General features: G+C 37.0%; 4 protein-coding genes and 1 long non-coding RNA gene across 7 annotated transcripts in view; 2 read left to right on the forward strand and 3 right to left on the reverse strand.

Annotated features, from left to right (window-relative positions):
- The first annotated feature begins 596 nt into the window (after positions 1–596).
- LOC128209284 (uncharacterized) lies at positions 597–5,134 on the forward strand. Of its 3 annotated transcripts, none has more exons than XM_052913253.1 (4): positions 597–737; positions 2,890–3,119; positions 3,257–3,364; positions 3,554–5,134. In XM_052913253.1, the coding sequence occupies exons 1-4, from the start codon at positions 695–697 to the stop codon at positions 4,400–4,402; spliced, it is 1,230 nt and encodes a 409-aa protein (XP_052769213.1). In that variant the 5' UTR covers positions 597–694; the 3' UTR covers positions 4,403–5,134. The 3 variants fall into 3 exon arrangements, with proteins under 3 accessions (XP_052769213.1, XP_052769215.1, XP_052769214.1); XM_052913255.1 differs by lacking the exon at positions 597–737 and adding an exon at positions 1,089–1,108; XM_052913254.1 differs by lacking the exon at positions 597–737 and adding an exon at positions 1,322–2,217.
- A 1,311-nt stretch (positions 5,135–6,445) lies between these two features.
- On the reverse strand, positions 6,446–7,683 carry LOC128208369 (cyclic AMP-dependent transcription factor ATF-3-like). Its single transcript, XM_052911929.1, has 3 exons — positions 7,501–7,683; positions 7,172–7,282; positions 6,446–6,595 (listed from the first exon to the last, which is right to left on the reverse strand). Exons 1-3 carry the CDS (start codon positions 7,681–7,683, stop codon positions 6,467–6,469), a joined length of 423 nt encoding a protein of 140 aa, XP_052767889.1. The 3' UTR covers positions 6,446–6,466.
- Positions 7,684–8,960: 1,277 nt separating this feature from the next.
- Positions 8,961–11,220, reverse strand: LOC128209946 (cyclic AMP-dependent transcription factor ATF-3-like). Its single transcript, XM_052914220.1, has 3 exons — positions 10,968–11,220; positions 10,441–10,551; positions 8,961–9,875 (listed from the first exon to the last, which is right to left on the reverse strand). The coding sequence occupies exons 1-3, from the start codon at positions 11,214–11,216 to the stop codon at positions 9,747–9,749; spliced, it is 489 nt and encodes a 162-aa protein (XP_052770180.1). The 5' UTR covers positions 11,217–11,220; the 3' UTR covers positions 8,961–9,746.
- A 5,451-nt stretch (positions 11,221–16,671) lies between these two features.
- LOC128209947 (uncharacterized) lies at positions 16,672–18,418 on the forward strand. The gene is made up of 2 exons (XR_008257085.1): positions 16,672–18,172; positions 18,262–18,418. It is a non-coding gene; the product is annotated as an uncharacterized LOC128209947 (long non-coding RNA).
- LOC128209944 (cadherin EGF LAG seven-pass G-type receptor 2-like) overlaps positions 17,604–26,884 on the reverse strand; it is a 29,700-nt gene continuing 20,419 nt past the window's right edge. Inside the window, exons 9-21 of the mRNA XM_052914219.1 lie at positions 26,371–26,544; positions 26,039–26,182; positions 25,586–25,711; positions 25,215–25,385; positions 24,856–25,043; positions 24,569–24,666; positions 24,222–24,382; positions 22,615–22,793; positions 22,272–22,453; positions 21,905–22,048; positions 21,483–21,574; positions 20,922–20,945; positions 17,604–18,705 (exon numbers count right to left, since the gene is read on the reverse strand). Of these exons, the coding sequence (XP_052770179.1) occupies positions 18,668–18,705; positions 20,922–20,945; positions 21,483–21,574; positions 21,905–22,048; positions 22,272–22,453; positions 22,615–22,793; positions 24,222–24,382; positions 24,569–24,666; positions 24,856–25,043; positions 25,215–25,385; positions 25,586–25,711; positions 26,039–26,182; positions 26,371–26,544 (1,721 nt within the window). The 3' untranslated portion in view covers positions 17,604–18,667. The remainder of the gene's footprint in view (positions 18,706–20,921; positions 20,946–21,482; positions 21,575–21,904; positions 22,049–22,271; positions 22,454–22,614; positions 22,794–24,221; positions 24,383–24,568; positions 24,667–24,855; positions 25,044–25,214; positions 25,386–25,585; positions 25,712–26,038; positions 26,183–26,370; positions 26,545–26,884) is intronic.

The following is a 26,884-nucleotide window of genomic DNA, read 5'->3' on the forward strand; positions in this document are numbered from 1 at the left end:
GCATAGTTATGATTATATTGCATTTAGTTTTTGCTATGTACGACTATGAACAATCCGAAAGCTCTGCTTGACCGTGAGTTCAAGAGATGCAGCGCCCTCTAGCATGTATTGATGAACAATGCTCATATAGACAGACATTTTGAAAATAGTTCAGCTGTTATTTCATGTCTGAACATGCAATACGGTCCTGACCCCGATCCTACTCATTGCACCGTGTGGGTGTCGGCTTTCAAATACTGGAAATAAAGTATTCTTTAGTTAGCTACATGCTATATCCATAATTAACAAGATGCAATCGGTCAACCCCTTGACATTGAACATGATGCAAATTTTCTTCACGTTCGGCATATGAAATTCATCGCTATTTTGATGTATTTAAATATTGACCTAGAAACACACATAATGCAGAAAATATCAAACCTTGGTTTTTCCGTTAATTTATAAATATCGTTGTTGTGTCATTCGCTGTGACGTGGAGGCTTTTCATGCGGAATCACTCGGTTTTCTTCGCTGAGTTTTCGGTTGGGTGAACCGCACAATGTTTACGTATTGTCTCCCTTGTTTAAAACCCACGTGTTGCCAAAACAAGTCCAGACATGAACAAAATTTTGCTGAGCTATTCATTCATGAGGTATAGGTTCACAGAGGGAAGGACGGTTAAGACGAGCCAATCGCCGATAAAATCGATATATCTATGAATATTGGATTTAAATACCCCGAGACAAAGGCAGGAACAAGTAAGTATTGTATTTTGACAATATATATCAATGAATTGCGCAAGTATGGAAGTACATATATGTCGGCCCATGGAGCTATAGAAAAGTGATTGCAAGTTGATAAAACTAAAGTTTTATAAAACTAGTCTTAAAAAACAAAAACAAAACATGATTAATAATCTTTGCATGTTTTATTGCACTTATTGTAGGACTTAATTGGCGGTTATTTTAGGGCTTAACCTTTTAATTGGCAAATATTTGTTCGAATGACCATCATTGTATTAGTTTTTAGAGAAGATATTTTAATCATATAATCATGGGATTCTGCATTGCAAATACTTATAAATAAAAGTGGAAACTTTTCAATGGGAGTTTTGCACACTTTAACGCAGGTACTTGATTGTGGCTGAACTGCGAACTTCTCTGTATAATTCAAACGCTTATATATGCAAAAAGCAAGTGTAATGCTATAATTAAATCAATAACCTTGAACAGTTACTTAAATATTTACTTCATAGACGAATAAAAAGTCACATTCCAAGCAGATATGTATTTGAAGGGGAATCCCCGTCGCCATCTTGAGTTCGTGCGTCAGCGAAATTGAAGCGAAAACGTTTGTCGTACGTTTGTTGATTTGTCTGCGCTGGCATTTATATTCAAGGAGTTAACATTTTTAAGAATTGTCTTCGTTTAATAGCAAAATACAAAATTAATCGGTTAATTTTTTTATGATATTAAACATCGTTTCAATTTATTTAACATTGAAATCAAGATTATAGCATTCATTCATGGAGGACGTTCGCAGCGGATGGAAACTTCCGAATGTTTGCAAGTATCGAGGAATAAAACACATATAACGACAATACATATAACAAATAAATATAGATTTTGAACGTGCAACTGCAACTTTAAAGTTTACAATGTAAACAGAGAATTTAAGTGATTTTTTTCAGTAATTTCAATCATTTTCCGTGCGCGTAGTCCAAATAAATGTTAAATTACACAAAGTTTCACGAACAAGAAAACATAGGCCAGACGCTTTTCAAACAGAATCAGATACCAGATGACAGTGCTTTTCTCATATGATGTTTAACATGGAAACTATTTTGTCTAAAAATATTTTGACAACATACAGACGGTAGTCATTTTAAAAGTGCATTTACCGAAAGGGCTTAAGCCGCCATTTTGATTCGGATATCAAGGAATGTACATGTTGGAAGATTATTCAAAATAAGAAACAATCACATGAACTCGCCCTAGCTATCGATCCGATGTGTAACGTAATATTATAATTTTTCTGATGGACATATTTAATTGTGCATTGCTGAGTCTTCGCTAACTGTAACGATGACCCCAACTTTTCTGATGCAATTATCATTCTATGACTTATATCTGATTTGTTAGAAAAAAGGAAATCTTGAGTTTATGAAAAGAGTGCAAATAGGGAATTCCTGCAATATTTTGGAATTGACTTCATAAATGTAGATTGGTCATTTCAATGGTAAGAGAAGTTAAGTTTGTGTCTATCATGATTAAAAATGAAATGTGTATTTATTTAATCTTTTTTATGTAAGATGTACTGACTTCTGTAGTATGTATTTATTTACTAATTTATTAATCTATAAGTGAAAAAAATATGCATGAAAGAATGAATCAATGAGCAATTGATTGATTGATTGATTGATACATTATTTTATTTTTCGTGAATATATATATTTATGCCATTTATTCAAGGGCGATGTTTTCTTCTTCTGCTCGTTCATTATTTAAATATCTTTGTGTCAGTGTGTTTGAACTGATATACTGATAATTGAAAAATAGCTATGCATGGATCTTACATCATTGTTTACTGTGTTCTTTTTCAACTGGAAGGAAATCACAGTAATACATTAATAAAATGATGGAGATAAAAAAGATGATATAATTATTTCAGTTCTGAATTTTGCCACCACTTTTCTGATAAAGTATAGTCTGGATTGAATTGGAAATGGGTCCAATTTCAGCTTATAGAGAAATGACTTTTACTTACAAATAATTTTCATGAAAAAATCTTTTTGCAATCGCATCATAAATGAATAACTTAAGATTTTACTACTTGTTATCTTTTACAGCAGCCAACAAACATAAAACTTTATATGGTATTAATCATACATGTATTTACGTACCTTTTCAGACGTACCTCCCAGAATGCAAGGCCCTACTACCTCCTCTGACTATTGCGATACGATAAACTTTGCTGGCTTGGATTTCAACGTGATGGAGGCGACCCTGGCGTCCATAGAGAGCCAGTCGCTGACACCCCTCGTGAAGGAGGAGCTCAAACTGAGAATCCAGACGAAGCGTCTGGCGGCTGGCAAGAAAGAGCTGCCTAAGACCGTCTTCAAGGAGCCCGAGAAATACGAGGTCAGTTGTAGTGGTGGTGGAGTTTGTTTTTAACCCTAAGGAAAAAAGGAGGTACATTAGCCCCTTTTTCTACTGTATATTAAGCTATAGCGGATTTGGTTTTTAAATTCACTTGGGCTCTTTTTCTTCTTCTCCAGTTGACGGCGGAGGAGGAGGAGAAGCGGGAACACCGAAGGAAGCTGAACCGCGAGGCCGCCACCAAGTGCCGCCAGAAGAAAAAAACTGCTAAAGAGAGTGTCAACACAGTGAGTAGCATTGTTACCTTTCATACGTTAAACACGAACGGTTAAATACCAGCAAGGTTGCATGTGACATATGTGTTCTCACTTACTTTTTCCAAAGGGACGTCTAAAAATAATGCCTGTCCAATCCATTTCCGTATACATATAATTGTGATTTTTTAAAATGCCGAATTTGGTTTCATTTTGTTTTAGCAACAAGCCGAACTTGAGTTAAGAAACTTCTCACTCAAAAGGAAGGTTGAAGATCTCGAGACGGAGAAAAGGAGCATTATAACAAAGCTGAAGGACAGTGGCATCAGACTCCCGCCTGGCTTCTCCTTATGCTCATCCGAGAAACCACCTCCCACAGAGAAACTCCAATGCTCACATTCCACCGAGCCACCACAGTCCATCAGCGACCAGCCTTCAACATCCTCAGGGATCTACCACATGGATCAGGGTCAACAGATGTCTCGTAGGTTCTCTTGTAATGACGTTAGACCACCTCCGCCGCCCTATCCGTACATTCCCCGGCGTGTCAGCGCCGACGGCTTCCCCTTTTCTGTCTACATGGATGTCCAGCCGCCTGCCACCCATGACTCCGTCTCTACACATGATGCTCATCCTCCAAGTGATGTCGTATACACTGCTGCAAACTTCCCATGCTTTCCCCAGGTGTCTCTCGTGCCACAGGCAAGCGCACAAACACACAGAGATCCGGTGTACGCCACAGCTGAGGCCAAGGACGGTAGCAGCAGTTTCCACGAGACATTTATGCCTTTTGAACAGTACATCAGTGACATACCTGTATGTTCTAACGGGGCCACTACAATTACAGTGGATGAATTTGACTTTCTCGCGGATGACCAAGACATGGTCAAGAAACTCTTGGCTGTCAGTGAAGACACAAGTGTTCATAACGCCTGTGTCACCGGAATGGAAACGGTGAGCAGTGTGCCCGTGGAATACTTTGTGCAGTTGGCGGACATAGGTGAGGATGAGGCTACAGTTCCCGGAAGCCTGGACGCCTGTGTCAACCCCACATCTCCATCATTTTACTGAATGACTGGATCAAGGGTGAAACCCTTCGTTAAGGACTTTTTGCTGAGATGACTAGAAATAGGGTTATTTTTTCCAGATTTGTTAACTGTGGTTTTTTAGATTTGTTACATAATGACTTTTAATGACTTTTATGACACTTATTTTAAGATTCACTTATACGCTTGAATCAAACACTTGTTTCAAATGTACATTTTTTCACCTTTGTTTAATGCTGTTTAGAATGGCCAGTGCGCAGAGTTGCTGGTAACTTGTTTGTGGATACGGTGCCAATATAATGTGTTCAATTAGAAATAGTCAAATATTTTTGAGACAATTTTTCTGTCATTTACTAGTTTGTTATTTGGATTAGATTTGTACCCATAAGTCTGTTGTTGTGTGTGAAATGATGATCACTTCCTTCTTCTTCAAGTTCATTTCATGAATATTAGAGCGTTATATTAATTAAATAAATTGCAGAATAAAGGCCATAGATTTTTGAAGATTCATCTATATATTATGACTCTCAAACTGTATGACGACGATTACCACGCTAGTGTTCATATACAATTTTGTGCTATATACCTCACTATTTAGAAGGATATATTCTAGGGCTTATAGAAAAGCCTAGTTTGTTGTTTATGTTGTACAGAAGTTGTTGGGATGTCCTCAAAGTTTCCAGTGTATGTTTATATCTGTTTTGTACATCGTTTGATATATCTAAATGCTGTTGTGTATGTTATGTTCTCGTTGTCTTTCGTGTTAATTACACTACTATATGTGTTCTTAATAAAAACACTTAAATAAAAAACAAAAACATCTTCCGTGTTCATCGATGCTGATTAATAAACCCACAATGTTGAAGAAGGATGATTCTGATAATACTTTTGATAATGCACTCCTTGATGGTGCTTCTGATGGGGGTTGTGGTAGTGATTATGATGATGATGATGATGATGATGATGATGATGATGATGATGGATGATGATGAAGATGATGATGATTATGAAGCCATAAAGTATGGAGCTATGTGTTTTTAAGTGATTTAAACTCGTCTTGCATCGTATACCAGATTCTAAAAAGTGTTGTTGTTGTTGTTGTTGTTTTTATCTCTGAAACGGGTGCTGCATCCAATCTTTTAATGCAGTCAGAAGAGGCCCGTCCTCTCTTTTAGTGACGTCATCTCAATTCGTCACTCTCTCAACCACTAGCCTCTCCGATTTAAAACGATTGCTTCTAAATAATGAAAATTATACATACAGGTACACAAATGTACTAAGTCGTTTTTAAGTTCAGCCCGAGAGTCTTCTAAAGTTCTTGACTGAATGCGGTAGTTCAGTTTCTTCTTCAAATTCGGCGTAATTCTGTCTGTCTGGCAAGGCTTCAACATCGCGTGTCGCAGCTTCAATTCCACTAGATTTTGACGTGACATCTCAACGCCTGAATCCTTCATAGAGCCGTTAGATACGTTTCTATACTCATAAAAGCTAAGAGAGCGTAATCAAAGATGGGTAACTCCAAAATCAGCAGAGGAATTTAACCTTCACGAGTTGACTTTCTTGCCATGAGTCTATGTGTTTCCAACATGTAAAACGACTGCATTGACAAAAGGAATACTTGAGATAATAGTTTAACTAACACACGACCCATTGGTAATTAGAAAGAACAGTGAAAATGGGTACACTCCTAATCACGCGTTAGGTAAAGATATCAACCAAAAGCTTTTTGTCGCTTGATGCACAATATAAGATTTTGAAACTTCATTACAATAAAATCATGGTTTAAAACGGAAATTTGTTTGAACACGGCATGCACTTCCACGTTCAACTTTATCCTAAATGTTGACGGTCTAAGGAATGAAAACATAAGATACACAATTATATTTCATAAGAAACATTGTAACATGTCTAAAGTAAGAGTGTTAGTTGACATTGTTCATACGCTGACACATTGATATGCTCCAATACTGCCTGTAATTATGTTTTCTTTAATTGAAGCACTGGTTCCAATTGTTCAATGCGGGTTTAAGAAGAGCCCGTTCTCCCTTCCATTACACTATCCCGTCTATTCGCGCGCATGCTCTGTGCCTCAATCCGCGTCATTGGCCACCTGTTGTAGGACGCAAGTGACTTCATCCCACATGGCGTCCTTCTCAGCCTGCAGCCTCTCCACAGATTTCTTGAGCTCCGCGTTCCTCGCCTCCAGCTCAGCACGCAACTAAAGAAGTTTAATAATTATATATTTGAATACACATTTCTAGCAAAGCCATGGGTTTTTAAAATTAATGTAAAGGAGCTGACCAGATTCATTAAAAGATCTTATGCGTAACATAAGCATAACGCATAATTTCTTACTTAATCTTGACTTTACTAAATGAATGATTGTTTTTCGTAATAATCATAAGAAAAAAATCTTTTAAAGTCACAGACCTCATAAGAATGTTTATATTACACAAATTATATAAAAACAAAACTAGTGTGCTAAGCTTTATCCAAAGATAAGGGACGAATGATGTTTCGAGAAATTGGTCAGGATTAGTACAATGTAGTTTTCTTTTATTAATCTTAAAGTGTGTAACAAACTTAGAAATTATCATATTAAAGTATAAAATGGTTTCCCTTTCCGTATTATACATTTTGCATGTAATCCACTTGATTGGTTGATGTATATTTTTAAGCTATACACCATTTCATCCAAATTCAATTTTATGTTACATGTTTTTCTGAGAGAAGAATACTGGAATCTATGTAAGCATTTTTCTTTCCACTAGAATAAGACAAATGCGAATCTGACCTGAACCAAACCCTCGATTTCGGACCTTTTCCTTTTACGAAATTTCTTTGATGCTGTTCTGTTCTGTTCTTTCCTCAGTTTTCTTCTTGCTACGTCATCTGGACTTAATTGCTGTTGAACAAATTAAGAAAAAAAAGAATGTTGCTTGCGATTTAAGCATTGTCAATGACACAAATTAATTTCGTTTTGTGAGTCAGGACTAATGATAACAAGTGTCATGAAAGTTATTAATAAAATAATCCGGCTAGAAGTATTTTCCTGCAGCGAGTTCAAACGATAAACAATATTTCTTTTAAATTGTACAAACTATTTTTCATACTATTTATAACCTTTGATTCCATATTTTGTCCTCGTTCTACCCCCAGAACAAGTTCAGTCTTGCCCGCTGAGAGTCTTCTTGACTGAATGTGGTACTTCAGTTCTTCCTTCAAAATAGGCGTAAGTCTGCCTGTCTGGTAAGACTCCAACATCGCCCGTTGCAGCTTCAATTCCTCTAGAAGTTGACGTGACATCTCAACGTTCCCTTGAAGACGTTACATATGAATTTACCGCTTTTGTTACTTCTAAACTAAAACTGTATGCATCAGCACAAACGGAACGCAGACGTAATAACGCAATTTCTCGTTTTGTGACGTAATCATCGCGTTTACTATTTTAAGCATACGTGCTGTCATCACTAAACATAGCAGATCGTTATCTAAGAGCAGCAACTCCAAAATAATTTAATAAAGTATACCTACACGAGTTCACTTCCTTGGTATTGACATTATGTTGACTCTACTTGGGACTGTTATGGTAGTGGAAGCTCTGTAAAGGCTGTGTTGTCTTAGCCAACAGCGTTGATATTTCGGGTGTTTCATTTAATCTGTTTATTGATTTTTAAATTTGATTAATCATTTGCTACCTTAAATTAGTTTAAACATATGTTTTCAGAACAATGAAAAGCATAAATAAATGCACTATGTACAGAATTTATCCTATGTAATGCATCTGAATAGATCGAAAACAAGCATTTTGAAATTCTTACATAAGTTTCTCTCTATACATTAATGATGTTACCCTATTCTAGATTGCAAAAAAAAATGGATCGGTTAAATGTCATGTGGATGGCTACGCCCAGTTCTGCAGAGGTAAAAATGACATGTACATTTTGCCAGATATTGGGTCTCATAGGCTGGCAATCAGTGCTATATTGATTATTTTATTAAAAATGATATTTCAATAAAATTGTGCACATTGTTTAATGTATTATTTTTTATCCAATCTTTCGTATGCTAACTACACTACTATATGTGTTCGTGATAATAACATTTAATTAATGGAAGAATAATTCTTGCAGGATTTATTCATGGTTAGGATACTGCTGCTGTTGCCACTCGTAGATGCAGTGGTCGACATCTCGGGAAGTTAAAGGATGATTATGATAATACCTTTTGGTGATAAACATGTTGTTCTTGTTGTTAAACTACTAAATGGCTCTATAAATATAATATGGATGTCCACGCCAACCTCATTGATATTCATGAACTATTTTGAAATCTTGAAGACTTTTACTTTTTGGTCCAGGCCAACATTGTGAATGTTATCGTTGTTAATATAAAAACGTTATTGAACAGGAAGTTTAATGGATACACTTGTGATATGCAGTATTTCTAACAATATGTGAGACAGCTGTACTTGTTTTATATATGACAGTAATTACGATGAGTATTAGCAATGATGGCAAACAAAACAATGGACATTGGCAAGCATGGCAATAACTTTTCTAAAAAAATGACATGAGGCATAATGGAAAGATAAATTTATTGGCAAATGATACAATTATTTGAAGCAAACATTTTGGAGAAAAAAAACGTTGCAATTAAGAAAACAATGACACAATGCATGAAGGGAGCGATTTGTCAACAGCAGTTTTAAAAAGGTCATAAAATAATATAATAATCAGCTGTCTTCATGTGATAAGACTGCATGAGCAAACGGAATACTTGAGCAAACGACCCATTGATAATCAGATAGACAGTGACACGGGGCACAATCCAAATCACGCGAAAAGGTAAAGATATCAACCAATAGCTTTTGTCGCTAGATGCACAAACTACAAATGTAAGTACATTTTGTATCTTCATTACTTTTAAATTTTAAAAGGGAAATTTGTTTGAACACGGCATGCACTCCAACGTTCAACTTCTTCCTAAATGTGGACAGTGTTAGGAATGAAAACATGAGATACACAATTATATTTCTGGTCAAAAGAAACATTGTAACATGTGTGAAGTAAGAGTGTTAGTTGACATTGTCCAAACATGTATGTTGACACATTGTTCTCTACCGCACATAGTGTCACCGTAAATAGTGTCACTGCGTATCCACTTCCAGGCATTGGATATTTACTGTTCGTATTAATTTATATACACAACTTACGTATAGAAAACTTTCATTAAAGCCTCTTCAAACTACCAGTGTTTTGCTTTCTTTAATTAGAAAACTAGTTTCCAAACGTTCACTGTAGTTTTAAGAGGGGCCCATTCTCCCTTCTATTACACTATCCCGTCTGTTCGCCTGCATGCTCTGGGCCTCAGTCCGCGTCTTTGGTCACGTGTTGTAGGACGGAAGTTACTTCGTCCCACACGGCGTCCTTCTCAGCCTGCAACCTCTCCACAGATTTCTTGAGCTCCGCGTTCTTCGCCTCCAGCTCAGTACGTAACTAAACACTTTAACTGATTATATATCTGAATACAGATTTCTAGCAAAGGGGCTATAAAATTAATATTAAGGAGCTGGTCCGATTCCTCGAAAGTTCTGAAGCGTTACAAACAGCTTTGAGAAGCATATTTCATTAAGCCAATATCTTACTTAATCTTGACGTTACTTAATAAAAAAGAGAGTAGTTTATCTTATTATAAAAAAAAGAAAAAAGAAAGTATATACAACACCAATGGTTCCAAAACAAAATCAGTTGGCTAAGGTTAATTTTAAGCTAAGAAACTTCTATTACACGAATTATACCAAAACAAATAGGTTGGCTAGGATTTATCATAAGCTAAGGATCTAATGATGTTTCGTGATATTGGTTCAGTATACAAATGGTTTCCCTTTATGTTATACACATGTTGGATGTAATCCTATTGATTGGTAGATATATATTTTATAAGCTATACATCATTACATCCCCAATTTAATTTTATGTTACATGTTTTGCTGAGAGAAGAATACTGAAATCTATGTAAGTATTTTTTCTTGCAACAGAAGAAGACAAATGCGAATCTGACCTGAACCAAACCCTCGATTTCGGACCTTTTCCTTTTACGAAATTTCCTTGATGCTGTTCTATTCTGTTCTTTCCTCATGTTTCTTCTTGCTACTTCATCTGGACTTAATTGCTGTCAAAGTCAGAAAACAACAACAGAGTTGCTTGCGATTAAGGCATTGTCAATACACGGATTAATTTCCTTTTGTGAGTCAGGACTAAGGATAATAACTGCCATAGAAAACTTATCTGAGAAAATATAATCTTAAAATATATTCTTGAAGGCGCGTAGCTAAGGCCAATTTGGGATGGCGCAGATATATGCCGGACGGCATATTAACCCCTTCATCCAACAACCCCCCCACCCCGGTTTTTATTCCAAATTCAGGGTTTTGGTATGACAAAAACTTCGACCTGTCATAATTGCATTACGCAGCTGCGTATTTTCGTACAATCAGCTACGCGCTTTTCTTGCATAGTACAAACGATAAAAGGTATTTCTTTTCAATTATGTACTAAATTATGATATCTATATAATCTATTTCTCACCGGAGATTCCATATTTTGTCCTCGTTCTACCCCCAGAACAAGTTCAGTCTTGCCCTCTGAGAGTCTTCTTGACTGAATGTGGTACTTCAGCTCTTCCTTCAAAATCGGCGTAAGTCTGCCTGTCTGGTAAGACTCCAACATCGCCCGTCGCAGCTTCAATTCCTCTAGCTGTTGACGTGACATCTTAACACTTCCATTTAATACGCAACGTACGAATTTACCGCGTTTTGCTGCTTCAGTGTTTTTCATGTGCGTCAGCACAAACGGAACGCAGACGTAATAACGCAATTTCTCGTTGTGTGACGTAATCATCGCGTTTACTATTTAAAGCATACGTGTTGTCATAACTAATAATAGCTTATCATAAACCAAGAGAAGTAACTCTTAAATAACTCGATGATAGAACCTACACGAGTTCACTTTCTTGGTATGAGTCTTATTTCTACTGTATTTGATTATGTAGAAGCCCGTTTTGTTCTTGACAACCGCGCTGAATTTCCAGGCAATACTTTCCTTTAATCTGTTTCTTGGTGATACAATCACCTCTTTTGAGCAGGCAAAATTAAGGAGACATATCTAGGTCGTTCCAGTAGTTCTTTTTGCTGTTTTCAGTGTGACCTCGATGACTCGGGTCAATACCGAGACGTTTTGAGCAATGTTACAACTGATCAACCTGGTTGTAGGCCAGTGTGGGGACAGGGCCATGGAGTTTTGAGCAAGGTATCAGATGTCCAATCCAGTTATACCCAGTGTGGGGATAAGACAGGAAATTTTGAGCAATGTTTCAGCTGTTCAACCCAATTGTAGGCTAGTGTGGGGACAGGGCCATGGAGTTTTGAGCAATGTCTCAACTCCTCAACCCAATTGTAGGCTAGTGTGGGGACAGGGCCATGGAGTTTTGAGCAATGTCTCAACTCCTCAACCCAATTGTAGGCTAGTGTGGGGACAGGGCCATGGAGTTTTGAGCAATGTCTCAACTCCTCAACCCAATTGTAGGCTAGTGTGGGGACAGGGCCATGGAGTTTTGAGCAATGTCTCAACTCCTCAACCCAATTGTAGGCTAGTGTGGGGACAAGACATTGAATTTTTAGCAATGTATCAGCTGTTCAACCCAGTTGAAAGCCTGTGGTTGGACAAGTCCAAGAAGTTTTGAGCAATGTTTCAGCTGCTCAATGAAGCTAAAGGCCAATGTGGGGAAAATGCCAGGAAGTTTTGAGCAATGTCTCAGCTGTTCAACCAAGTTGTTAGCCAGTGATTGGACAAAGCCAAGACGTTTTGTGCAACGTCTCAGCTGTTCAACCAAGTTGTTTGCCAGTGATTGGACAAAACCAAGACGTTTTGTGCAACGTCTCAGCTGTTCAACCAATTTGTAGGCCAGTGATTGGACAAAACCAAGACGTTTTGAGCAACGTCTCAGCTGTTCAACCAAGTTGTTTGCCAGTGATTGGACAAAACCAAGACGTTTTGTGCAACGTCTCAGCTGTTCAACCAATTTGTAGGCCAGTGATTGGACAAAGCCAAGACGTTTTGAGCAACGTCTCAGCTGTTCAACCAAGTTGTTTGCCAGTGATTGGACAAAACCAAGACGTTTTGTGCAAAGTCTCAGCTGTTCAACCAATTTGTAGGCCAGTGATTGGACAAAGCCAAGACGTTTTGAGCAACGTCTCAGCTGTTCAACCAAGTTGTTTGCCAGTAATTGGACAAAACCAAGACGTTTTGTGCAACGTCTCAGCTGTTCAACCAATTTGTAGGCCAGTGGTTGGACAAAACCTAGACGATTTGAGCAACGTCTCAGCTGTTCAACCAAGTTGTTAGCCAGTGATTGGACAAAGCCAAGACGTTTTAAGCAACGTCTCAGCTGTTCAACCAAGTTGTTTGCCAGTGATTGGACAAAGCCAAGACGTTTTGTGCAACGTCTCAGCTGTTCAACCAATTTGTAGGCCAGTGGTTGGACAAAACCTAGACGATTTGAGCAACGTCTCAGCTGTTCAACCAAGTTGTAGGTCAGTGGTTGGACAAAGCCATGACGATTTGAGCAATGTCTCAGCTGCTGTTCAACCAAGTTGTAGGCCAATGGCTGGACAAAACCAAGACGATTTGAGCAACGTCTCAGCGGTTTAAGCATGTTGTAGGCCAATGGCTGGACAAGGCCAAGACGATATAAGCAACGTCTCAGCTATTCAACCAAGTTGTTAGCCAGTGATTGGACAAAGCCAAGACGATTTGAGCAACGTCTTAGCTGTTCAACCAAGTTGTAGGCCAATGGATGGACAAGGCTAAGACGATATAAGCAACGTCTCAGTTATGCAACCAAGTTGTTAGCCAATGGTTGAACAAGGCCAAGACGTTTCAAGAAATATGTTAGTTTCTCAACCAAGTTGTAGGCCAATGGTTGGACAAGGGTAAGACGATTTGAGCAACGTCTCAGCTGTTCAACCAAGTTGTAGGCCAGTGGTTGGACAAAACGTAAGACGATTTGAGCAACGTCTCAGCTGTTCAACCAAGTTGTAGGCCAGTGGTTGGACAAAACCAAGACGATTTGAGCAACGTCTCAGCTGTTCAACCAAGTTGTAGGCCAGTGGTTGGACAAAACGTAAGACGATTTGAGCAACGTCTCAGCTGTTCAACCATGTTGTAGGCCAGTGGTTGGACAAAACGTAAGACGATTTGAGCAACGTCTTAGCTGTTCAACCAAGTTGTAGGCCAGTAGTTGGACAAAACCAAGACGATTTGAGCAACGTCTCAGCTGTTCAACCAAGTTGTAGGCCAGTGGTAGGACAAAACCAAGACGATTTGAGCAACGTCTCAGCTGTTCAACTAAGATGTAGGCCAGTGGTCGGACAAAACCAAGACGATTTGAGCAACGTCTCAGCGGTTCAAGTATGTTGTAGGCCAGTGGTTGGACAAAACCAAGACGATTTGAGCAACGTCTCAGCGGTTCAAGTATGTTGTAGGCCAATGGCTGGACAAGGCCAAGACGATTTAAGCAACGTCTCAGCTATTCAACCAAGTTGTTAGCCAGTGATTGGACAAAGCCAAGACGATTTGAGCAACGTCTTAGCTGTTCAACCAAGTTGTAGGCCAATGGATGGACAAGGCTAAGACGATTTAAGCAACGTCTCAGTTATGCAACCAAGTTGTTAGCCAGTGGTTGAACAAGGCCAAGACGTTTCAAGAAATATGTTAGTTTCTCAACCAAGTTGTAGGCCAGTGGTGGGACGAGACCAGGACGTTGTTTTGAGCAACGTCTCAGCTGCTTTACCAAGTTGTTGGCCATTGCTTACATTTAATATGGCGAACGTAACGTTCAAATAGGTTTTGAACATTCATGGTGGAAAGCGACGTACTTTGTAAGAATAGTAAAGATCATTGCCAATTGAAGCCCGTTAGAGAAAATACATATATAAGAAGAAAATAATGTTAACAAAATAAATACAATTGACTTAGGTTGTGTAGATTGAGCTTTGGGATAAGGTCATTTGGAAAAATGTACAATAAAATTAAAACAAATAGTGGCATGTGGCAACTTAAATACGGTTTGGAAAATACTCGTATAATGCAAAGGCTATCTACGTTATATGTTCGGACTTCATTTAAAAAGGGGTTTAAACTAAATGTGATTGAACACCTCTTGCATATTAACTTTCCAGTTACTAATGTACGTGAAGTTAGCGGCCTAGCGACCTGGCGGCGTGAAGTTAGCGGCCTAGCGGCGTAAAGTTAGCGGCCTAGCGGCGTAAAGTTAGCGGCCTAGCGGCCCAGCGGCCTAATATGGTATCTTATTTCAAAGTACGAATACATGCCTTTTCTTCTTAATCAATGATATATTAACTGATTTTGTGCACAAAATATCATTTTGAAGCGATTTACAACATTTTTTTTAAAAAAGGTTATCAAACATTTATCTATTTTGAAGCATGCAAACATGTCTGCTCTTCTAAAACAATGATATATTTGCTGTATTTATGCATAAATCATCAATCTGAAGCGATGTTTAACATTTTTCAATGAAGTCGATCAAGCGATTCAGCGGCCTAGTGGCCCAGCGGCGTGAAGTTAGCGGCCTAGCGGCGTGAAGTTAGCGGCCTAATATGGTATCTTATTTCAAGTACGATTACTTCACGCCGCTAGGCCACTAGGCCGCTGAATCGCTTGATCGACTTCTTTGAAAAAATGTAAAACGTCGCTTCAGATTGATGATTTGTGCATAAAAACAGCAAATATATCATTGTTTTAGAAGAGCAGACATGATTGCATACTATAAAATAGAAAAATGTTTGATCACCTCTTCTGAATTTTTTTTTGAAAATCGCTTCAAATTACTTCACGCCGCTAGGCCGCTAGGCCGCTGGATCGCTTGATTGACTTCATTGAAAAAATGTTAAACATCGCTTCAGATTGATGATTTGTGCATAAAAAACAGCAAATATATCATTGTTTTAGAAGAGCAGGTTTGTTTGCATACTTCAAAATAGATACATGTTTGATTGACTTCGTTGAAAAAATGTTGAAAATCGCTTCAAATTGATATTTTGTGCATACAAACAGTTAATATGTCATTGTTTAAGAAGAAAAGGCATGTATTCATACTTTGAAATAAGATACCATATTAGGCCGCTAGACCGCTGGATCGCTTGATCGACTTCTTGGAAATAATGATGAAAATCACTTCAGACTGATGATTGGTGCATATAAATAGCAAATTTATCATTGCTTTAGAAGAGCAGACATGATTGCATGCTTTAAATGGAAAAAAAAATGTTTGATCATCTTTGAAAAAAATGTTGAAAATCGCTTCAAATTTATATTTTGTGCATAAAAACAGTTAATATATCATTTTTTAAGAAGAAAAAGCTTGTATTCGTACTTCGAAATAAGATACCATATTAGGCCGCTAGGCCGTTAACTTTACGCCGCTAGGCCACTAGGCCGCTGGATCACTTGATCGACTTCATTGAAAAATGTTAAACATCGCTTCAGATTGATGATTTGTGCATAAAAACAGCAAATATATCATTGTTTTAAAATAGCAGACATGTTTGCATGCTTCAAAATAGATAAATGTCTGATTACCTTTTTTGAAAAATATGTTGAAAATCGCTTCAAATTGATATTTCGTGTACAAAATCAGTTAATAAATCATTGTTTAAGAAGAAAGGCATTTATTCGTACTTTGAAATAAGATACCATATTGGGCCTCTAGGACGCTAGGCCGCTAACTTCACGCCGCTAGGCCGCTAACTTCATGCCGCTAGGCCGCTAGGCCGTTAGCTTCACGTACATCAGTTACTACTGAAATTCTACATGCTGAAGAACCGACAATGTGCAAGTGCTACAACTTATTGTCCATATGCTAACATACCAGATGTTATGGAGGCTTGCAGAAGGATACATACACATTTTGTCATTTCGCCTTATATAATTTAATACGCTCGCAACTTCTTAATTAACAAAAGGTTTCTGACTTGAATCGCCCCCGTTATTATTCACCTTGTAATGTAATTATTGAAAAGCACTGTTATATCGATAGTGCCTGCAACGTTGGGGTCCGTGAGCGTGACTGACCGGCCCCCCATCGGGTCTGTTCCTTTTTGTTTCAACTATCGTATACGACCGTTTGCACCGTTGGTGAATTCGCTGTAGCTGATTAGAACTGTTAGGCAAATGGGAATCAAAACTGCTGTGTATTTTCAGTATTGTTATTTTTCATTTTTCATAAAAACCAAAGCCAGCGCAGAGCGAAACATATTTTTTTTTTATAACCAATATAAAGAAGAAAGACATTCAACATTTACTCTTTAACCCATTTGAACAAAATATTAAGCTTTTAAGTCTTTATTGGACAATAGAAAATGTTCGAAAACTTACTAGATTTGAGTAAGCACAACAAGGATATACCAAGAATCTAAGATAATTTTATAGATTTTTAAAAAAAAAATGTCCATTTGTATATATAAATAGGCACGTGTTACGAATCACTCAGGAGCATTCTTACGAAAACCGTGTACACATAAACATACATTGGCTGTGAAATTGCTCTTGTTGAGGGTTGGACGCCCTTCGCATAATATGAGCTTAAACACGTATATTCAAACGTTTCACGTTTAGGCGACGAAACGGGCGATATTTATTTGATCGCGTCATATTCACACATAAAAATAATTTTCTTATGTGTTTCTTGTGGTTTCGTTCCAAAGGACAATTTGCGATAGCTACTACCATCATGACTGAAATCATTCGGTGTTTTATATGGGTCTCTTTACAGATAACTTTCAATGGGGAGTACACACAAACCCCCCACTGCCAACATCTTTTACCATTTAAATTTCGGTTATGAGGGAGGAGCGAATGAAAAAAGTAGTGACCCTAAGCAGCCCCCCCCCCCCTCTAAACTCAATTCCTGGTTCCACCCCTGGTTTTGAGATATATTTTGTACATGTACACAGTTTTTGCAGTATTTCCTGATATAGCTTGGTTTTCCGAATGGAGAGTGAAACTCTTTAAATATGTTTCATTTTTTTACATTCACGCCTTCAAACTATCCCCCTCCCCCTTAGTTTTCGTCAAATTTAATGCGTGAAGAGAAATAAATAGGATTTAAAATTGTCGCTTGATAAGCATAATCATAACTATAACTATGTTTTATTTTTTATTGACGATATTGATTTATCTAACGCTAAAGGGAATTGCTTTATTATCTACAAGCGTGACGCTCGACTGATGCACGATCCATACCTGATCTGAAGTTCGTTGACACCACTTTTCTATTCGATTGATCTGGCTTTAACACTACATGTAGGCATTTTGCAATAGATTCAATTCATGTCTGTCTGGGCCAAAGGATCTTTCATAAGAATCTAATATAAAAACATACGTCAATGATTTAAATGTCTATGAAGGAAGGGTAAACACGTATCAATGAACAACACGACATGGATATGTATGAGAGAACATTAAAGACCATCATCGAATGGGAATAATAGTTGATATCATGGAACATAACATATACAGATAAACAGAGGAGGTACCAAATTACAAATAACAAAAACATCAAACCTTTATATCGATTTGGGAAGTAATAAACCAGTATGGGTACAAGCTAAATTGATTATGTCAAAAAGTTTGAAACATGAAATATTAAATGGCACACAATATAGGTTATTATGTTTAGCACAATATAGGTTATTATGTTTAACACAATATAGGTTATTATGTTTAACACATCATTATGTTTAACACAATATAGGTTATTATGTTTAACACAATATAGGTTATTATGTCTAACACAATATAGGTTATTATGTTTAGCACAATATAGGTTATTATGTTTAACACAATATAGGTTATTATGTTTAACACAATATAGGTTATTATGTTTAACACAATATAGGTTATTATGTTTAACACAATATAGGTTATTATGTTTAACACAATATAGGTTATTATGTTTAGCTCATTTGACTTATTAAAACAAAATAAGGCATACGGTTTATGCACAGATACAAATATTAGCGATATGATGGCGCTTTTAAAACAACATGTGGCAATGTAGCAATTATTTAAAAAAACAACAACAGAAATTATACGGGTTAATATTTTTAAATACTTTTTTATATATCATGTGTGTCATGTGGCTGAACCTATATTGCGCGCCTTTAAACATGAAACAATATTCGTCCACATCAAACGGGATCGATCGTCTACTGTCCAATTCTTTGGCTCCTCCAAAACTGAAAACCTGAAATGAGAAACATGAAACCTACAGGGCTCCCATAACCATGTCAACTTAAACATATAACAATGTATATACTAGTATAACAATGTTAAGAATCAATGAAATCAGGCTGATTTAAACTGTCATTTCATACGTAGTGATTCATTTTGCAAGTCACTTTTGCTTCAAAAAACATTAACAATTGGCAACATTATTTTTTCCGATGGCATAATTTTGTTGGCCTAAATAATTACATTGTTTAATTTATTAAAATAATTTTCATAGTGGCTAACAACGAAAACAATAAAACAACAACAGTGCAGTGCAGTTTAACTGTTATCATTGTAATTTTAGTGAAGTTGAACTATTATCATTGTGATTACAGTGTAGTTTAACTGTTATCATTTCAATGACAGAACAATTTAACAATTATAATTTCAATGACAGTGCAGTGAAACTGTTACCATTTCAACGACAGTGCAATTAAACTGTTATCATTTCAATGACAGAGCAATTAAACTGTTATAATTTCAATGACAGTGCAGTGAAACAGTTGTCATTTCAACGACAGTGCATTTAAACAGCTACCATTTCAATGACAGTGCCGTTAAACTGTTATCATTTCAACGCCAGTGCAGTTAAACTGTTATCATTTCAATGACAGTGCAGTTAAACTGTTATAATCTCAATGACAGTGCAGTTAAGCTGTTATAATCTCAATGACAGTGCAGTTAAACTGTTACCATTTCAATGACAGTGCTGTTAAACTGTTATCATCTCAATGACAGTGCAGTTAAACTGTTATCATTTCAATGACAGTGCAGTTAATCGGTTATCATTTCAATGACAGTGCAGTTAAACGGTTATCATTTCAATGACCGTGCAGTTAAACTGTTACCGTTTCAATGACAGTGCAGTTAAACTGTTACCATCTCAATGTCAGTGCAGTTAAACTGTTATCATCTCAATGTCAGTGCAGTTAAACTGTTACCATCTCAATGTCAGTGCAGTTAAACTGTTATCATCTCAATGTCAGTGCAGTTAAACTGTTACCATTTCAATGACAGTGCTGTTAAACTGTTATCATCTCAATGTCAGTGCAGTTAAACTGTTATCATTTCAATGACAGTGCAGTTAAACTGTTATCATTTCAATGACAGTGCAGTTAAACTGTTACCATCTCAATGTCAGTGCAGTTAAACTGTTGTCATTTCAATGACAGTGCAGTTAAACTGTTACCATCTCAATGACAGTGCAGTTAAACTGTTATCATTTCAATGACAGTGCAGTTAAACTGTTACCATCTCAATGACAGTGCAGTTAAACTGTTATCATCTCAATGACAGTGCAGTTAAACTGTACCCATTTCAATGACAGTGCAGTTAAACGGTTATCATTTCAATGACAGTGCAGTTAAACTGTTACCGTTTCAATGACAGTGCAGTTAAACTGTTACCATTTCAATGACAGTGCAGTTAAACTGTTATCATTTCATTGACAGTGCAGTTAAGCTGTTATCATTTCAATGACAGTGCAGTTAAACTGTTGCCATTTCAATGACAGTGTAGTTTAACTGTTATCATTGTAATTACAGAGTAGTTTAATCATTACCATTTCAATGACAGTGCAGTTTAACTGTTATCATTGTAATTTTAGTGAAGTTGAACTATTATCATTGTAATTACAGTGTAGTTTAACTGTTATATTTCAATGACAGTGCAGTTTAACTGTTAACATTTACAATGACAGTGCAGTTAAACTGTTATCATTTCAATGACAGTGCAGTTAAACTGTTGCCATTTCAATGACAGTGTAGTTTAACTGTTATCATTGTAATTACAGAGTAGTTTAATCATTACCATTTCAATGACAGTGCAGTTTAACTGTTATCATTGTAATTTTAGTGAAGTTGAACTATTATCATTATAATAACAGTGCAGTTTATCTGTTAACATTTCAATGAAAGTGCAGTTAAACTGTTATCATTTCAACGGCAGTGCAGTTAAACTGTTATCATCACAACGGCAGTGCATTTATAACATTAATTATAATACCGGTGTACTAGACTGTAATCTTGACAATAAACGTGTGTTTAATATGTTATCATTTTAAATAACAGAGAAGTTAAACTATTGCCATTATTTTGAACAACTTTGGCTTTCCTGCCATCATATTGTATAATAATTTGAAAACGTTTCGCAAATTCAATATAAAAACACAAAGAGCTTGCAGTGCTTTACCTTTGGGAGGAGGACATCGCCGAACTGGAAATAAATCAAAACTTAAACTGATAGCAACATAATCAATGTATCAGCATTACCTACACAAAGCTATTCAAAAGTAATCATGGTGATAAGACTGCCGTGCGGTTGTAGATATATTTGAATAACACACAAAGCAGCAAAACATAGCAACATACTGTGGGACTTAACTCCTCGGTCAGTTTTTACTTATATCTTTTTTTGTGTAATTTATATGTTAAACTTTACCAAGTATAATATGAGTATATATGCTATAAAAACACTTATGATAGGAATAATGCAAAATATAATGCTAAAAACAATGCCACATAATGATAGTTATGATGCAACACAATGCCAGTATTTATGAATCATTATGTTAGTAATAATGAACCATAATAATAATGATAATAATACAGTATATTGATAATAACAATACAGAACATATTATAGTTATGTAGCATTTGCATGATATGTGCGTATTATCGAAAATGGTTCTTCTTTGACAGTTTTTTTTTTGTCAGCAGTATGTGTCACGTGGAGAGATATCAAAATACCTACTTGACTGATGTGGCTCTTGTTTCGGTGGAGGCGGTCGACGTGGTGTCAAAGGACGAGGGGGTGTGTCCAGCTGCCTCCGATAAAATTTGGATCTTGAATAAAATTTTACAATATAGTAGGAAGGACACTAAAGAAATCATAATACAATTTTAGTGAAAAGTACCAGTAAAGGTTCAAAGATAATCATGCATGTATATACAATGCATAACGCGCTATTACAAGGAGACGTTTTTTTTATTAAGAAGACATATCATCGTTTCTTGCCCTAGACTCACTTACTATGGGTCCCTAAATAATTTCACTTTATACTAAAGTATGCAACTAACAGTGAATACTTAAATATGTAGTGGAAAATAATATGGTTTCGATGTTTTTGCTTTGTAGTTTTAACATCTTTGTTTTTAACGTAAAGTTACAGTTACCCTGTTCTGAAGCGACAAAGTGGCGGCCCGTTGCAGACATAACGAATCATTACGAAGGTAGTAACCGCAGCTATCACAGCACACAGCGCCATGGCAACCGAAAACCACGCAATGTTCTTTGTATCCTCAAAGAATGTTCGGTACCTTCATTTACCAAAGAAACAAACATTATTCAGTGTTCTTTGTGACTTCAGATTCTTTTTTATAATATATATGATTGTAACAGAAACGCCACATGTAAAATCGGAATCAGCGACGCTACCACGGGTGAATACTTCTTCAATGTATAGTTACCATTATATTAAAAAATACATATCACCATGCAATATCCATTAATCCTTAAAAGATGCAAAGATTGCGTACATACCTGTCAGTAGTGGTTGTCGTGTGTGTTGTTGTCGCATCCGTGATATAGATGGTGACTTGTGCGGAGCCAACCAACCCTCCCTGGTCTTCCGCCGTTATCGGCATAACGAAAGAAGTGCTAGAACAGTTACACGTGGTTAACAAGTCAACCACCGTCGATATGGTCCCGGTTGCAGAGTCCATCTGCAAAGTTCACTTCTGCGTATGACGTTTTCATAGCATTGAAAAAAGTGTTTGTAAAAAGTGAATACAAAGCAGTCACTAAACGGTTTCTCGAATATGCGGTATACTATCACGGACCTACGATACCATAATATATCCGTGATGCTATGAAATTTATTTACCGCAAAGTAACTATCCGGCAGGGACGACGTATCCATCGAGTATGTGAACTGTCCAAAGGTTCCAGTATCCTCGTCAGTTGCAGTTACCGTGCCGACCACAACGCCACTTGCCGTGTACGCAGAAAGAGTAAACACGTTGTTGGTGTACGTGAACGCAGGTGTGTAGTTGTCGGCATCGTCTAGAATGTATAAAAGAAAAAGAGAGTACTTGTTTATTGTTTGGGTACTTGTCGTGTCGTTTCTATAAGATACATACAAAGCTGTTATGCTGTTCACGCAGCCAAACTGCCATTGTGTCATGCTGCTTATTTAGGCAGCCGGTCTGCTACACTGCCAACGTAACGGACATCAACGTGTTATATTGTTTTTTGATGCCATCGTGGAGGAATGCGGGGAATTGTACCAAACCAAGCTGACAAAAATACGCATTGAAATTTGGTGAAAATGTTCTTTATATCAATTGATATTTCACTACAGACAGCTAATTAATACCTCCTTGGTTAAGTTCTCTTCAGGTTAAATTTAGGTTAGTATCAGAGGGGTCACATTCAAATGATTGGATCGGTTAAGAGTAAGTAATTGGACATCTATTGACCATAACATCAACACTAAGCCAAATTTATCTGTATCTATTAGTTGCATGGTGCCTTAAAAAGTGGGGTTTCGTTAGCCACATATACTGTTAAGTACTGTAAAACAAACATGCAATTGTAATGCATGTTCATGTCTTAAATACGAATTATAACCGAGATTTTGGCAGATAGATTTTTAAAAGAAGAGTTTAATAAATTGGATACCAAATAAACACTATTTTGAAACTTATTTCATAACGTTACTCCATTCGAACAAAATCTACGTCAACATTTCTTTAATACATATTCTCAGGTCCAAGCGCGAAGAATTAACATTGTGTGCTTTCAGAATGCGAACATTCGCTTTGCAGCTGATGGATTACAGCATGGTATTTTGTCAATCTCCGCGAGTTGGAGCAACCAAAATGTTGTAAAATTTACGTGAAAAAGTGAGATTTGATGTGGAATCAGTGAGTGTGTGAATTTGATAAACACCCCTATTTTTTTATATAGTATATATGTATGATGTTGTTTGCGGATCTTTTTTACTGTTGTTCCATGTTTCTGGTTTGAGATTGTTTGTTTTTGTATATTATGTATTTGGCATTGACATTGTGCCATTAAACGGGGTTTATGTTTAAAATTCTGGCTACTGAGCTTGTTTCTGTACTTTTTCATATACATATTGAGCATTGTTGGAGAACTGCCTAGAATGAGCATTTTGCAAAATCGAGTAACGGAGTTTCTTTTGTTTCATTGGAAACATTGAAATTTTCAACTGAATAACCGATTTTTCAGATCGCCACTCGATCACAGTAATGCGGTAACACTAATTACAATTTTAAAGCTACAGTTAGGTTTTTCCTCCGAGGTCAAAGTAACTCGATGGCCGACCGATTCCCTAAAATGACCCGCCAGTAACAAGGTGATTTCCGTGGGGCCCAACAGATAATGCCGTCGCAAACTACTCGAATACCCCTCGCAAGCTATTTTTGACTGGGGTGACATCTTTGCTTCAGCATAATTTTGGCATACCGATTGTGATGCTGAGTGTTGTGGTCGCAGTGTGGGATCCCGTGTCCACGGCGGTAACCGTGCAGACCACAGACGTCCCGAGTCCCGTGTTGTCCAGACTGTATACGGACGTCACCGCCAACGCGGAAGTGGACGCACAATTCGTCAACAGGTTGAAATAACTGTCGTAACATATTTAAGGATGTATGGATAAGTTGTGAAAAATACCCACCACCCCCGCCTGTTTGCATGTTTAAACATATTTTGAAAACGGATGCTTTTGATTTTAACTATCGAAGCTAAGCATACAACAGTACGTTAATAAAACATACATTATATCCGTACTTTATACCAATGCGTTTTCATACCCGTCCGCTGCTCCGCAATCCATACGGCAGGTGTAAGTATCCCCTGGGTCTTCGTCCGTAATGTTAAATCCTGGGTTAGCTATCGCTGTACCAACCGCCTGGACATATGGAAACGAAATGTTTATTTCTGTCATTCAATCCTTTTTTACGCATGTTTCCAAGTTAGAAATGCACAATATGTGTAAAGCCTGACTTCAAACAACAGCACAAATCTACGTATAAGAAATAATATACTTGTCCGAAACAGATATAAAATATTAGCATTTAAACGTTTAATTCAGACTCACCGCGCCGTCAGCAACGTCTGTTCGATATGTTGCGGAGTTCCATACGAGGGGCTCGTTGAGATCATTAACGTTGATGGTCACAGTGTCGGTGGCCGTCTTTATACCGTCAGTTACAGTCACTTGTATAGGGAACGACGTTTGTGGCAACGCTTCGTAGTCGACTACCGCTTTAGTTGTAATAACGCCAGCTGGGAAATAAATGTGATTTAATATTTTATATCTTCGTCCGTTATACGCCAATACAGTTTAACGAATATCAAATATGTCATAAAACAACTAACAGAAACGTCCTTTATACGCGTATAACGTTTTATTATTATCACGTTTTTCATAAAACTTGAATGACAATTGCTACGCACTTGAAGTGTCTGCCATTTCGAAGTACGATGAGGTTCCGAAAGAAAACGTGTGCGTGTCGGCGACATCGGGGTCCGTAAACGATACGGTGAAAATAGAAGTTCCGATTGCAATGTTCTCGTCAATTGGTACGTCAATGGGCAAGTTTGAAAACGTCGGTGAGCTGTTTATGTCTGAAATGGTTATAGCGCTATTCAGGCACATATTAAAGAACGAATATAAGAAACTGTTTCTTATTGCCGATTATAAGGAGTTCACAAATGCGTCTCTATATGATTCACCAAGAACGGAACGACTAGCGAACCTTCATGCTGTCTAAAATCTAGCATGTAAAAGAGATAAAACATATATATTGGACTAATTTGCAACATACCTGTCACAACCACCGTCAATGTGCGAGAGACGCCTAAGTTCCCTCTGTTGTCGACTGGTGTGATAATGATGTCATAACCGTTGGAGTTGGCGTCCGCCATATTCTGGATGGTCTGCATAGCGCCGGCTAATTTTACAATACAATATTGTTTATAGTTATAGTTATAGCTAACATTAACATCTCGAATTAAAACTATATTTACTAAGCAGCAGTTAGGATATTATTTGTATCTATACTTTTCTGAAACCGGCACCCAATCACGTTTGATGACCTGTTTGTCATAAAAATGCGCTAATGCATATGTGCAACAGCTCATGGATTGATTTTGTATAATAATGTTCTGTAAGAATAATTTTTCATATTATTTTTTGCAACTGGCCTTATTATAGATCATAAGCTGATGCTGTATTTTAATGGCATAAAGAGCACTTCAAGTAAAACATATCCACGCACAGTCCAAAAAGTAGAAGGGACAGTTTGTTGGTGTACATGACCAAGTAAAGTCAATCGTATCATCTGTATCTGGGTCCGTGAAGAGGACTGTAAACACGATCGAACCGTTTGTCACAGTCTGAGAAACGTCGATAGACGTAGGAGCTGGAAGATAAAAATCTTAGTAAAAATCGTAATAATAAAACTAGATATCATCAATATACATGTATTTTATTTAAGGTGTATCATAAAGATTCATTGTCGATATTTTTTTTAAAACAATACTACATCAGTATATGCCCTTCTTAGTATTAGCTTATTTATCACAGAATAATATAAATGAAGTTGTTTACCTGGTAAATTGGTAATTGATGGTGGCTGATTGGCGCTCAGACTAATGACGGTTGTGCCAGTATCGGTGCCGAGTGTTTTCCCGTCATCACACGTCACCGTGATGGTGTACTGAGAGACGGAATCTGCGTCAAACTGGTGGGTAGTACTTTGAGCAGGGAGGTAGATCTCGTACACTGGTAATTATACTCAGAACAATGAAAATACAAATCTTTACATGACAATAGATATATCCAACCACCGGATGCAAAACTCTGCAGAGCTGAGTTATTTTTATTCAAATCAATGAAAACACTTCAATTTTGATTCGTTTATATTGTTTTTGTTTGGTTTTATTAGTTACATAACCTGTCAGAAAAGCCCATTATTTTTCGAAATCTATCCTTGCACGCCCGAGAAATCATACTTACTTAAATGATACATTTTGTGGGTAATTTATAACTTAACATTTGATAAAAAGCACTCGTTATGAAAGTTCATCTATGCCAGTCTCCATTTAGTGCGGTCTTGTTTTTT

This window comes from Mya arenaria, chromosome 11 (assembly GCF_026914265.1).
Source record: "Mya arenaria isolate MELC-2E11 chromosome 11, ASM2691426v1".
NCBI lineage: Eukaryota > Metazoa > Mollusca > Bivalvia > Myida > Myidae > Mya > Mya arenaria.

Excerpts from the sequence above, each read along its gene's own strand:
- LOC128209284 (XM_052913253.1), top strand. The coding sequence starts at position 695 with ATGAATATTGGATTTAAATACCCCGAGACAAAGGCAGGAACAA. Across the intron at positions 738-2,889 it reads CGAGACAAAGGCAGGAACAA|ACGTACCTCCCAGAATGCAA; the intron begins GTAAGTATTGTA and ends GTACCTTTTCAG. Across the intron at positions 3,120-3,256 it reads AGGAGCCCGAGAAATACGAG|TTGACGGCGGAGGAGGAGGA; the intron begins GTCAGTTGTAGT and ends CTTCTTCTCCAG.
- LOC128208369 (XM_052911929.1), bottom strand. The coding sequence starts at position 7,683 with ATGTCACGTCAACTTCTAGAGGAATTGAAGCTGCAACGGGCGATGTTG. Across the intron at positions 7,283-7,500 it reads GACAAAATATGGAATCAAAG|CAATTAAGTCCAGATGACGT; the intron begins GTTATAAATAGT and ends TTTGTTCAACAG. Across the intron at positions 6,596-7,171 it reads AAATCGAGGGTTTGGTTCAG|TTGCGTGCTGAGCTGGAGGC; the intron begins GTCAGATTCGCA and ends AAACTTCTTTAG.
- LOC128209946 (XM_052914220.1), bottom strand. The coding sequence starts at position 11,216 with ATGAAAAACACTGAAGCAGCAAAACGCGGTAAATTCGTACGTTGCGTA. Across the intron at positions 10,552-10,967 it reads GACAAAATATGGAATCTCCG|CAATTAAGTCCAGATGAAGT; the intron begins GTGAGAAATAGA and ends TGACTTTGACAG. Across the intron at positions 9,876-10,440 it reads AAATCGAGGGTTTGGTTCAG|TTACGTACTGAGCTGGAGGC; the intron begins GTCAGATTCGCA and ends TAAAGTGTTTAG.